At 43.5% G+C, this 13,517-nt stretch overlaps 1 protein-coding gene across 2 annotated transcripts; it reads left to right on the forward strand.

The window, feature by feature from the left end:
- The first annotated feature begins 805 nt into the window (after nucleotides 1–805).
- btc (betacellulin, epidermal growth factor family member) lies at nucleotides 806–13,389 on the forward strand. Of its 2 annotated transcripts, none has more exons than XM_064308294.1 (6): nucleotides 806–1,331; nucleotides 5,169–5,273; nucleotides 8,820–8,937; nucleotides 9,939–10,085; nucleotides 10,281–10,420; nucleotides 12,737–13,389. In XM_064308294.1, the coding sequence occupies exons 1-5, from the start codon at nucleotides 1,277–1,279 to the stop codon at nucleotides 10,414–10,416; spliced, it is 561 nt and encodes a 186-aa protein (XP_064164364.1). In that variant the 5' UTR covers nucleotides 806–1,276; the 3' UTR covers nucleotides 10,417–10,420; nucleotides 12,737–13,389. The 2 variants fall into 2 exon arrangements, with proteins under 2 accessions (XP_064164364.1, XP_064164363.1); XM_064308293.1 differs by lacking the exon at nucleotides 806–1,331 and adding an exon at nucleotides 4,359–4,874.
- Nucleotides 13,390–13,517: the final 128 nt, after the last annotated feature.

A 13,517-nucleotide genomic window follows, 5' to 3' on the forward strand; every position in this document is an offset into this window, starting at 1 on the left:
GGTATGTGTCATTTTACTAGATAAGAAGGAGAGAAGTATTTAAATAAATAATAATATAAAAAAAACTGTAAACGTTTTACATTAATTTAAGTTCTACAGAAGTTCAATGTGTCGTTAAAATTATAATTGAGTGTGCATCTCTTCAGGGCTTTTACAGTCATTTTATAAGTAGGATTTTGTTTTGATTTTTTAAAATAGCTACCATACCTGACACTTCCTTTGATATATTGGGTGATTTACAGCCACTCGGTGTCATGCCGACAACGTGTGATTTTTATACACCTCGCTTTTATTGCAACTGTCATTTGCATGTGTGTGTTTTTTTTCCAGCTATAACCCACATAATCAGAATCAGAATCAGAATCAGAAACAGGTTTTTTTCCACGTATGTTTTCACGTACAAGGAATTTGCTTTGGTCTGATGATGCATAACAATAAACATAAATAAAATAAAATAAACAATAAACATAGCGCAAGGATAAACATAGTGCAAGGGGAAAAGTGTTATAAGAATAAGTACCAAGTCTATTTGGTGTCCGTGGGGGTCAGGATAACAGAGTGTCAGTGGGGGTCCTGGGCCTTGTTGATGAGGCCAGCTGCAGTCGGGAAGAAACTGTTCTTGTGTCGTGAGGTTTTGGTCCTGCAGCCTCCTGCCGGAGGGGAGTGGTAAGCAGTTACGAGCAGCAGCATTACACATGTATAAGGTCACCGCAGAGCAAGCCGTCCGTAGAGGGCTCCATACGCACACATTGTCCTATGAATGTAGCCTTAGACCTTAGCTTAAGCACGAAGCGCTCATAAAGTTCGGGGAATTACCCGAACGACCTGAGCGAAGCCATTCATGGAGATAAATTATCGTAATGAGCCTCGCCATTCAGAGCCGGGGAATGTGATAACGTTCATTCAAGGCGAGTGATTCAGGTTTGACAGTCACCACCCTTTTTAGCCGAAGGAGGGCAGCGTTCCTGGCAGTCGGTAGATATCAGTTTACAGGTTAGTTGTGTGGGATGAAGACGACACTGGGAAGTTTATTTTCTGCGAGTTGCGTAGGAAACTTAACTGCGCTCTAAAAGAGCCTAATCAAGCAGAATAATTTCCCTCGGTGTGGATAAAGCAACAGCCTACGGGGAATCTATCCATGCCGCTTTGGAACGGTTTTAAGTATGCGGGGAGCGGATTTTAAATCTGACAATAGCCTACATCAATTCAGAAAGCAAAAGAACAAGCGGTAGTTGGAAACTATAAGTCCACCGATAAGATACAAAAATAACCCCGAATGGGACCCGCGATGGAAAAGGCGTACATTTGCCGAATGATCGCGATCTTTACAGGTAAGATCCACCAATTTAATAATTTAATACTGCGAGAGAAGCTACGAACCGTAGGATAATTTATATACGAGTCGACCTCTAAATAGGAAGAGATACTTCAAAGAAACTTTTCGACGCCAGTTCAAAAGACTCGGCTCAGCAGACTCGCGTATATTCAGTTTTAACAGGGCTGCAACCTGGCGTGTACTCACCGTAGTGTCGCGAATTACATTACTACAGTAGCTGTACACTACAGTACACTACACTTTCTGTTATGACGTAGCGTACTGTTAAATAATATAAGATAAGCATTTTGAAGGTAGCCTGTAGGCCTCTCACATTTGTTTTTATGCAAATTATTTGCTTTTAAACGCCCTAAGACAATGAATAAATGCCATGATATATTTAGAAAATATTATCCTTATTGATTGAGTGATTTGCCTTATTCCACCAATAGATCCATTTTAATGTCTTCCTTTTGCCTCTTGATAATGCTATTACACACAGCTGGTGTTATGTGAAATTTAATCGTTATTCTATAGTTTTTTTATTTTTTAAATAAGAGGCCATATTAACGAACCGGGGTATGCAGACACCGGCGGGTTAAAGTATGTACTGCTCAAATATCACCTTTTGACTGAGCTATCTGTATGTGGGGTACTAAATCCTAATGATGTATTTGCCCTTATAATAGCGTTGACTTGGTCCTATAGGCATCCATCGTGCCTGTCAGTGTCAGTTAGCGCGTCAGTGTCTCATTTGCGCAGTAACGCTCAGACGGCTGGGGACTGGAGCCACGTGAAGGCCTTCTTATATGCGCGCTACACCCCTCACCGGGACAGTGTACAGTATTTAAATTGATAAAGACGTGGGTTGGCGGGTGCGTTTCTCGCGGTCCGTTTTCATCACTGTCTCCACATCGTCTGCGTTACTTAATAAAGTTAATTATCTGTGTAGTACATCAAAGCACTTTCAGTCTTAGACCACAGTGGCGCGTGCCATTTATGGACTCACAAAACAGTCTTCAGCTGCCATTAATGAGTCTGTAAAGTAAATCTGGCAAAAATGTCAGATCATGCAAATTATTAAATAATTTCGAGCGTGAGTTTTTATTTTTTATTTTTTAACTAAGAGCATAAAGTGGATTGGAATCCAGAAATGCATATAGCAATAATCCTCTTTGCCAACACCCGAGTTTGCTAGGGCGAGACGTATTGAGTATAAATAATTGCTGGTTCTGTTAATATACTTTTCTTAATTATCCTGTCATTCTGTAACCTGGGTTTTTAACAGGGGCCCCGGGGGGTCATTGACGGTACTGCAGGGGGTCCCTGGCCAGACTTCATATGCAAAGACTACTTTAAAACAGATTTGAGAAAATATTTGTTAAAATATATTAAAATTTTTATATTTGTGTCAAAATATAAAATAGAAGCATTTTAACTCATGATGGGGGTCCCCTGGATGCCTTTGAGTCTGGGTGGGGGTCCCCTGGATCAGAAAAGACTGAATACCCCTGTTCTATGAGGACATAACGATCCTCTCTAAAAGGGTAAAGGTTCTTCTCACACATTCCACAGACAGACTATAAGTACTTCTCTATATTCTCAGGAAGGGGGACCGAAGGCCTTTAAAAGGTGTAATTATCATCTTAAAGCTGTTTGAGAACTGTGAGCAAGACCGGAAAGCCTGGGCAGAAATAAGTGATGGAAAATTATACTTTGGAATTATTTGTCACACGTGGAGTTACTCATGTATAAGATCGCTTTTTTTGTTGCAAAAAAATAACTAAATTTTTTCAGGTATGAAATTAAAAAGTGACCAAAAAACAAAACAAAACGTAAATACACTTTAAATTTAGATTTCTTAGAATTTAATAAGGTAAAGATGAAAAATATTTGAAAAATTCAAAATAATAAATATCAATCACCTACTGCATGGAGATCTTGTTTGATTTATCCCCCCATACATTCATTGTAGTGGATTTTTATATAACATCTTTTTTGCAAACATGGATGACACTTCCATCATTGAATGTAATCTAACAGTGGTAAATAAATGAATATTGAATAATTATACATATATTGTTAGGCAAAGTGGGGACTGTGAAATTTGTATAATTTTTGTATGAATTTGTGTAAATTTTAATAGCCAGCACCCTCGTTTAATGTCCAGCACTCTGAATACCAACCACAAGTGCATCAGCCGTTAAAACACCTCACTTATCGGACATGTAAAATACATTGATTTCCCAGGTGCTAATGAATAAAGAGAAATCACGGGTTAATTGATAACAGATCTCAGGGGTTAATAGATAAACAGAACCCAGGGGTTAATTGATTAAGAGAATTCAGGGGTTAATAAAAAAGGGAATTCAGGGTTTAATACATAAAGAGAACTCAGGGGTTAATACATAAGAGAACTCAGGGGTTAATTGATTAAGAGAATTCAGGGGTTAATACATAAAGAGAACTCAGGGGTTAATACATAAGAGAACTCAGGGGTTAATTGATTAAGGGAATTCAGGGGTTAATACAGAAAAGAACTCAGGGGTTAATAAATAAAGAGAACTCAGGGGTTAATAAAAAAGGGAATTCAGGGTTTAATACATAAAGAGAACTCAGGGGTTAATACATAAGAGAACTCAGGGGTTAATTGATTAAGAGAATTCAGGGGTTAATACATAAAGATAACTCAGGGTTAATACATAAAGAGAACTCAGGGTTAATGATTAAGAATCAGGGGTTAATAAATAAAGAGAACTCAGGGTTAACACATAAAGAGAACTCAGGGGTTAATAAAAAAGGGAATTCAGGGTTTAATACATAAAGAGAACTCAGGGGTTAATTGATTAAGAGAATTCAGGGGTTAATACATAAGAGAATTCAGGGGTTAATACATAAGAGAACTCAGGGGTTAATACATAAGAGAACTCAGGGGTTAATACATAAGAGAACTCAGGGGTTAATACATAAGAGAACTCAGGGGTTAATTGATTAAGAGAACTCAGGGGTTAATTGATTAAGGGAATTCAGGGGTTAATACAGAAGAGAACTCAGGGGTTAATGTGCTGAACAGCTTGATGGGTTTTAGTAGAAGCAAAGGTCCTCAGGGTGTTCAAGCCCAGACTTGACTTTATTTTGTTCTTTTCGTTCGTTTGCATCTGGGGAAATGCTTTGCACAATTATTTGTTATGAGCTTGTAGAGCTCTCCAAAACACAATTAAAATTATTTTGCTCAATTTGAGTTATTTAACCTGTATTTCTATTTGGAACTTCAATTCCAGCTTTTCAGGAAAATGTCCCTTCACAGTGAAGTGTTCAATGTGTAAATGAAATCTTACAGAGTACATATGGTCCCAATCTGTCTGATATGTGCTCTGTCAGTGTTAAATTAACACTGGGCATTTTAATGTGCTTGTGTCTGCCTGTGAAATCCTGCCCTTACCCAGCATGCTCTGGCTGTGCTGCATTAGAGATATCTCAGGGCCACCCTTAAGTGCCCTTTTAATGGGAATCCACTGGGGGAAAAGCATGCAGTTTGCCAGATCCAAAGGTTGTTGCTGTGAGTCTTTCAATTTCATCAATGAGTTCACATGCAGCTGATTTATGACCTTTCCTTGTGTTGCCATTTTTGTTGCAGGAAATGAAATGTGTAATAATCCAGACTGTTTGGCCAGATACACCCTGGCTGTGCAATTTAACTGCAGGCCAAGCAGCACAAGTTTTGATTAGGCCTAGAATTTAAAATCAGTCTTTGCTTTCCCTGACCATTCTCTTACAAATCAGACAGGTGTGTGGAACTGCTCTTATATTTGCGCAGTGTGTGACTGGAGATTTGTTTGTTTTGCTGCTGTAGTTTTAGCCCTATGCAAACGCTCTTTGGCCGACTGGAATGTGACACTGCAGCCAGCCAACAGAAATGTCTCCTGTGGTCCCCACGGCAACAGCAGCAACTGCACAGGTAAGGAGGCGGTGCCCGTTTCTCCCTTTGATCTTTCACTGCTCCAGAGGTCCAGGGAAGCGTAGCGGTGAGAGGAATTGGTGCCCATGTGAGGCGTGTTTGTGATGTTTCCTGCTCGTGTTAGGGTTAGGGTTAGGGTTGAGGTGTGTTTGTGCTGTTTCCTGCTCGTGTTAGGGTTAGGGTTAGGGTTGAGGTGTGTTTGTGCTGTTTCCTGCTCGCGTTAGGGTTAGGGTTAGGGTTAGGGTTGAGGTGTGTTTGTGCTGTTTCCTGCTCGTGTTAGGGTTAGGGTTAGGGTTGAGGTGTGTTTGTGCTGTTTCCTGCTCGTGTTAGGGTTAGGGTTAGGGTTGAGGTGTGTTTGTGCTGTTTCCTGCTCGTGTTAGGGTTAGGGTTAGGGTTGAGGTGTATTTGTGACGTTTCCTGCTCGTGTTAGGGTTAGGGTTGAGGTGTATTTGTGACGTTTCCTGCTCGTGTTAGGGTTAGGGTTGAGATGTGTTTGTGCTGTTTCCTGCTCGTGTTAGGGCTAGGGTTAGGGTTGAGGTGTATTTATGATGTTTCCTGCTCGTGTTAGGGTTAGGGTTAGGGTTGAGGTGTATTTGTGCTGTTTCCTTCTCGTGTTAGGGCTAGGGTTAGGGTTGAGGTGTATTTGTGCTGTTTCCTGCTCGTGTTAGGGTTAGGGTAGGGTTGAGGTGTTTTGTGCTGTTTTCCTGCTCGCGTTAGGGTTAGGGTTAGGGTTGAGGTGTGTTTGTGCTGTTTCCTGCTCGCATTAGGGTTAGGGTTAGGGTTGAGGTGTGTTTGTGACGTTTCCTGCTCGCGTTAGGGTTAGGGTTAGGGTTGAGGTGTGTTTGTGCTGTTTCCTGCTCGTGTTAGGGTTAGGGTTAAGGTGTATTTGTGCTGTTTCCTTCTCGTGTTAGGGTTAGGGTTGAGGTGTATTTGTGCTGTTTCCTGCTCGTGTTAGGGCTAGGGTTAGCGCTTGCTGGCTGCCAGTCACTGCCATCCTCTCTCCCCCCCCCCCCCCCCCACTGCATGACTCGCGCACACGCTCGCGCGTTCGGGGTCATTTAAAGGGCGGCCTGCCGGTGACGTGGAGCTGCCGTTTACAGCGCCTCGCGCGGCCCAGGTCTCCGCGCCTTCGCAGATATTAAATTCAACCGCCGTAAAGCGTCTCCGTGGAAACGGAGATCCTCTCTCTGTGCACGATGGGGATGGGTCAGGCTCCTGCGACTCTCTGCGAGGCTGCGACTTCAAAGGCAATCCGTCTGGAGCTCCTCAACCGTGAATCTCTTTAGACCACGGACACTGAGGGAGAGGTCTTTGACTGGTCTGACACACTATACTTTAATTATGCTCACTGTAGCGTAGCTGTTGCCACACACAGATAATTACAGGACCCCATCAAGATATGGTGTAGCGGCAGTGTACATTGCTACATTGCTGATGCAGTATATGTGCAGAATGGGTTAGTACTGTTAATGAACTATTTAATGCAGCACATTTCTTATTTCCCCGTCCCTGTCAGGGCACCCAGAGGCCAGAGTACCGCTGGCCTCCCATCCTGGGCCTGCCCATTTCTCCCCTGCTTAGCTTCCGTGGGTCCTTCCTTACCTGTCACACGTGCGTCTGGTTGTTTAGGTTGTTCCCTTGTTACTTGTTCCATTATTGTTTTATTGGTTGATTCGTTTTCCTCACCTGTTTGTCGTTAGTCATTAGTCCCACCTGATTTTGCTCTGTATTTAAGTTTGCTGTGTTTGCTCTTTCTTTGCTTGGTTTTCGTTGCTTCCTTAAGAATCCTCAGCCTTGTTTCTTGCTTCTGTATTTTGCGTCTCCCGGGTTATTTTCTCCTGTGTTTGTTGGCTTTCTTCTGTGTCCCAGTGTTAGTCCCTCCTGTTCCTTCCTGTTTGTTATTTAGTTTTTTTTCTTTATGAAAGTTTTCTGGTTCACTTTTCCCCCGTCTGGAGTCTTCCTGTGCACTTGGGTTCACCTTGCTTCACAGCATCTAAGCCTCATGATGGTACAGGAAAGCATGATGAAGATAAACCCCCTAGACCTGCCCGACAGATCAGAAACACTCTTCAGGAGGCAGGCGTGAATGTGTCAGAGACTACTGTTCTCAGAAGACTTAAACTACAGAGGCTAGACTGCTAGTTGCAAACCTCTAGAAAAAATTTTGTTTGAAACTGTAAACAAAAATTTTAGGGGCTGTTGAGCTCACAGAATTTATTTATTTTTGTTATGTATTGAGGTGGATTTATTATTATTGCAGTGCACATCCCCTAATTAATATTTGTCAAATTTAAATAAATATATGAAAAAATGTTTGTACACACAAGTGCTGTGGTGAGAAAAAAATATTTCTTTTATTTATGCGGGACATAAACAATGTCTTGATGCTAGTCTGGTAGCAGGCACTGGATGGCTCTAACTCGAGTGAGAATAGCAGGATTTTGACCGTCGGCTGTTAAACTCAAAGGCCCAGTGATCAGAGTGCTGGGTCAGCATGACAGAAAGTTCCAGAAGCCTCCTCTCTACCTGCCAGGCGTCTCTGGCTGCCTTGTGCCGACCAGGGCAACCGCAGAGTTTTAAACTTGCAAACTCCGTTCTGTCTAGACAGAGAGTGGGAGTCTCAGCAGTGTCCGGCCTATCATCACTCTCTTACTTTCTGAAAGTAGCATTTTACCAGACGAAGGCATGGGAAAATCCAGCAGGAAGTCGAGGAGGATTTTTTCAATGTGAGAGACAAGCACGTTTTTCAGGACGTGTGTGATAAGAGGTGGTATGTGGTAGCAGTCTTTTCAAAAGCCTTCCTGCTGGCTTCACTGCTATTAAATTAATTGGGACTGAACATTTTACCCACAAAAGCCCCTTTGGACTTGCTCATGCAGGACTTGCCTGAGTTGTTGACCTTCGGTAATGACAGGTCTCATCAGAGAATGGTAACTTTGTTCATCTTTTCAATAAACATTTCTTATGGCAGTACTATTTGTTGCAGTTGTTTACATGTTTTTATTAAGCATTTCTCTTGCAGGACTAATCAGTATTGTAATATAATATGAATACCCAGGATACTTCCATGCAATTCAATGGTCTCTGGAGTGCAGTAGCCTCACCAGTTTGTAAACTCTGAGTCTGACCAGGTTATGCTTATAGTACTCTGAGCCTGACCAGGTTATGCTTATAGTACTCTGAGCCTGACCAGGTTATGCTTATAGTACTCTGAGCCTGACCAGGTTATGCTTATGGTACTCTGAGCCTGACCAGGTTATGCTTATGGTACTCTGAGCCTGACCAGGTTATGCTGATAGTACTCTGAGCCTGACCAGGTTATGCTTATAGTACTCTGAGCCTGACCAGGTTATGCTTATAGTACTCTGAGCCTGACCAGGTTATGCTTATAGTACTCTGAGCCTGACTAGGTTATACTTATAGTACTCTGAGCCTGACTAGGTTATGCTTATAGTACTCTGAGCCTGACCAGGTTATGCTTATAGTACTCTGAGCCTGACCAGGTTATGCTTATAGTACTCTGTTGTTGTTTTTTTTCTGGGAAAGAAACAGTAGAGACCGCCAAGTGGAGCGGTCACTTCACAAAGTGTCCGAAGGATTACAGACACTACTGCATCCACGGGAAGTGCCGCTTCGTCAAGGAACAGAATACTCCTTCCTGCATGTGAGTGTGCTGCAGATTTACACTGCAGAATCATGCATGTGATTGTGCTGCAGATTTACACTGCAGAATCATGCATGTGAGTGTGCTGCAGATTTACACTGCAGAATCATGCATGTGTGTGTGCATGATTTACACTGCAGAATCATGCATGTGAGTGTTATATAGATTTACACTGCAGAATCATGCATGTGAGTGTTATATAGATTTACACTGTAGAATCATACATGTGAGTGTGATATATATTTGCACTGCAGAATCATGCATGTGAGTGTGCTACAGATTTACACTGCAGAATCATGCATGTGAGTGTGCTGCAGATTTACACTGCAGAATCATGCATGTGAGTGTAATACAGATTTACACTGCGGAATCATGCATGTGAGTGTAATACAGATTTACACTGCGGAATCATACATGTGAGTGTGATATAGATTTACACTGCAGAATCATGCATGTGAGTGATATAGATTTACACTGCATAATCATGCATGCGAGTGTGCATGATTTACACTGCATAATCATGCATGCGAGTGTGCATGATTTACACTGCAGAATCATGCATGTGAGTGTGCATGATTTACACTGCAGGATCATACATGTGAGTGTGATATAGATTTACACTGCAGAATCATGCATGTGAGTGATATAGATTTACACTGCATAATCATGCATGCGAGTGTGCATGATTTACACTGCATAATCATGCATGCGAGTGTGCATGATTTACACTGCATAATCATGCATGCGAGTGTGCATGATTTACACTGCAGAATCATGCATGTGAGTGTGCATGATTTACACTGCAGGATCATGCATGTTAGTGTTATAGATGTATACTGCAGAATCATGCATGTGAGTGTAATAGATTTATACTGCAGAATCATGCATGTGAGATTGATAAAGATTTACACTGCAGAATCGTGCTTGTGAGTGTGTGACACGCTTATCTGATCTGAACTGTACCCAGAGGTTATTGCCCAACATTTTTGTCTTTTTTGCAGATGTCCAAGGGGATACACTGGATCCAGATGTGAATATATAGATTTTGACACACAAGTGGGAGACCAGAAGCAGATCATCATCGCCTGTGTGATTGCAACGCTGGTCTTTCTCATATTCTTAATAGTCTTCATTTTCATCTGTGCGCAGTAAGTACAAAAATCAGTGTTGAGCCATTTGCAACTTTTTTTGTGAAAGCACTGCTAGAACACTGTTAGAGCACTACTGGAACACTGTGAAAGCACTGCTAAAACACTGTGAAAGCACTGCTAGAACACTGTTAGAGCACTACTGGAACACTGTTAGAGCACTACTGGAACACTGTCGCCTGTTTTTCTTTCCAGTCGGAAAAACCTGTGCAGAAGGAAGAAAAGAAAGGATGAAAAAATGGAGGAAAAACTGAACATGATGAGCAGCACGAGAGAAGCCAGAGAGAGTCTACCAGCCACCGTTGAAACTTCAGAAACAAACGCGGTGTGACCAGGTATGTACAATGTGATCAGGTACCTACAGTACATACTGTGTGATCAGGTATGTACAGTACATACTGTGTGATCAGGTACCTACAGTGCATACTGTGTGATCAGGTATGTACAGTACATACTGTGTGATCAGGTATGTACAGTACATACTGTGTGATCAGGTATGTACAGTACATACTGTGTGATCAGGTACCTACAGTACATACTGTGTGATCAGGTATGTACAGTACATACTGTGTGATCAGGTACCTACAGTGCATACTGTGTGATCAGGTATGTACAGTACATACTGTGCGATCAGGTACCTACAGTACATACTGTGTGATCAGGTACCTACAGTGCATACTGTGTGATCAGGTATGTACAGTACATACTGTGCGATCAGGTACCTACAGTACATACTGTGTGATCAGGTATGTACAGTACATACTGTGTGATCAGGTACCTACAGTACATACTGTGTGATCAGGTATGTTCAGTACATACTGTGTGATCAGGTATGTACAGTACATACTGTGTGATCAGGTACCTACAGTACATACTGTGTGATCAGGTACCTACAGTACATACTGTGTGATCAGGTATGTACAGTACATACTGTGTGATCAGGTACCTACAGTACATACTGTGTGATCAGGTACCTACAGTACATACTGTGTGATCAGGTACCTACAGTACATACTGTGTTAATACAGCATGACTTAACCATGTGACCTTTGACCCTCCTGTTTCATCATCAGAGCGCTGGAGTTTGTGAGAGCTCGGCCCTTTGATGTGTAACGGGGGGGGGCGGGGGCGGTGGGGGGGCGGGGTCGGCCCCATGCTGCAGCTCCCTTTGATCAGAGGCGGGTTAGCGGGGGTTTGAGGGTCTGGGCGATCTCTCCGTCTCTCTCCTGTCTGTGAAACAGAGCAGCAAAGCCACGCGAAGCCGCTGTAAATCAGCACAGATAAATTAGGCCTCTGCCCCGCAGGCTTGCAGCCCTGTTTCCACTCCCTATATAGCCTGGCTGGACCCTGGCACCGTGCGGCTGGGGGGGGGCGGGGTTCCACTTCACAGACAGACAGACATTTAAACAGAGTCTGGGCACGATCGGCTTAAACCACTAATCAAGATCAAAGGGTACAGGAGGGTCAGCTGAGGTTATGGCACCTGTGAGCTGACCGACAGGCCCCAGATGTGTCCATTAAACCCAGCTTTACAAGTAGGCCCCAGATGTGTCCATTAAACCCAGCTGTACAAGTAGGCCCCAGATGTGTCCATTAAACCGAGCTTTACAAGCAGGCCCCAGATGTGTCCATTAAACCCAGCTTTACAAGCAGGCCCCAGATATGTCCATTAAACCGAGCTTTACAAGCAGGCCCCAGATGTGTCCATTAAACCCAGCTTTACAAGCAGGCCCCAAATATGTCCATTAAACCGAGCTTTACAAGCAGGCCCCAGATGTGTCCATTAAACCCAGCTTTACAAGTAGGCCCCAGATGTGTCCATTAAACCCAGCTGTACAAGTAGGCCCCAGATGTGTCCATTAAACCGAGCTTTACAAGCAGGCCCCAGATGTGTCCATTAAACCCAGCTTTACAAGCAGGCCCCAGATATGTCCATTAAACCGAGCTTTACAAGCAGGCCCCAGATGTGTCCATTAAACCCAGCTTTACAAACAGGCCCCAAATATGTCCATTAAACCGAGCTTTACAAGCAGGCCCCAGATGTGTCCATTAAACCCAGCTTTACAAGTAGGCCCCAGATGTGTCCATTAAACCCAGCTGTACAAGTAGGCCCCAGATGTGTCCATTAAACCAAGCTTTACAAGCAGGCCCGAAAAGTGTCCATTATACCCAGCTGTACAAGCAGGCCCCAAATATGTCCATTAAACCGAGCTTTACAAGCAGGCCCCAGATGTGTCCATTAAACCCAGCTTTACAAGCAGGCCCCAAATGTGTCCATTAAACCCAGCTTTACAAGCAGGCCCCAGATGTGTCCATTAAACCCAGCTTTACAAGCAGGCCCCAGATGTGTCCATTAAACCCAGCTTTACAAGCAGGCCCCAGATGTGTCCATTAAACCCAGCTTTACAAGCAGGCCCCAGATGTGTCCATTAAACCCAGCTTTACAAGCAGGCCCCAAATGTGTCCATTAAACCCAGCTTTACAAGCAGGCCCCAAATGTGTCCATTTAGCAGTGTCAGTTTGAATGTGTTCAACAGAAGATGTTTAGCAGTGTTAGTTTGTCTTATCCGTGTGAGAGGTTGGTGATGAAGTGGTGGTCTTTCCTGCTGAAGTGAAAGGTTCATCCGTCGCCTGCTTGTTCTGTGTTTCAGTGAGGTGCATCATGGGAGCTGCTCACTGCTGGTCATCATCGTGGGCCTGCCTATGACCGAACACCCCATTTTGTCAGCTTCGATCGCCCTGCGTACACAGAGCTTCCCCTGCCTGCTACCCCCCACACCCCCACCCCCCATGAACCCCCGCCCCCCCACCATGCCCACGACTCGGCAGAAAGACTGAAAAAACAAAACAAACTAAACCTGCTTTTCACAGCAGTTAGCTTTCGCACAGAGCACTTTGGAGAGGTGAGTGACATCATCACTCCGCGACGCTTGCCTGGTGGTGTGGGCGATCTGAACTGTGGATTTCTCAGTGTGAAGGCTCACAGACAAGGCTCCAGAGAGGCTCCAGAGAGAGAAGGCTCGCAGACAAGGCTCCAGAGAGAGCAGGCTCGCCCCGCTGCAGGACAGTGCTGACCCTTTTACCCCCGCTCCTAATTTATTACAGACATTCCACGGCCTGCAGTGGCAGGCGACGTTTGTGAAGGAAACGCGCGCTGGTTTATGAAGCTGTGACTTTTTATAGGATGGTGAAGTACGGAGTTAAACTGCCGTGAGCCTTTAAGGTCGTCTTCAAAATCTGTGCATCCAGTGACTTATCAAGGTAAATGCTCAAGCTTATTGTAAATAAATGGTACTGATACTGATTCACTGGTACTGATAGTGTCTTTTACGGTAACTATGCCATGAAAGAAGCAAATCAAGTCATCACAAAAAAGAAAAACATTCTTGAAAAAGATCCTTCTGAATCGGTGGTTCCCAAACTGCGCTCCGG

This window comes from Anguilla rostrata, chromosome 14, assembly GCF_018555375.3.
Source record: "Anguilla rostrata isolate EN2019 chromosome 14, ASM1855537v3, whole genome shotgun sequence".
Taxonomy (NCBI): domain Eukaryota; kingdom Metazoa; phylum Chordata; class Actinopteri; order Anguilliformes; family Anguillidae; genus Anguilla; species Anguilla rostrata.

What these genes read in the sequence shown, in the direction of transcription:
- btc (XM_064308293.1), top strand. Translation starts at nt 4,763, where the DNA reads ATGCTCTGGCTGTGCTGCATTAGAGATATCTCAGGGCCACCCTTAAGT. An exon ending in CAGATCCAAAGGTTGTTGCT is followed by an intron (nt 4,875 to 5,168) that starts GTGAGTCTTTCA and finishes TTGCTGCTGTAG; the next exon opens with TTTTAGCCCTATGCAAACGC. An exon ending in CAACAGCAGCAACTGCACAG is followed by an intron (nt 5,274 to 8,819) that starts GTAAGGAGGCGG and finishes TTTCTGGGAAAG; the next exon opens with AAACAGTAGAGACCGCCAAG.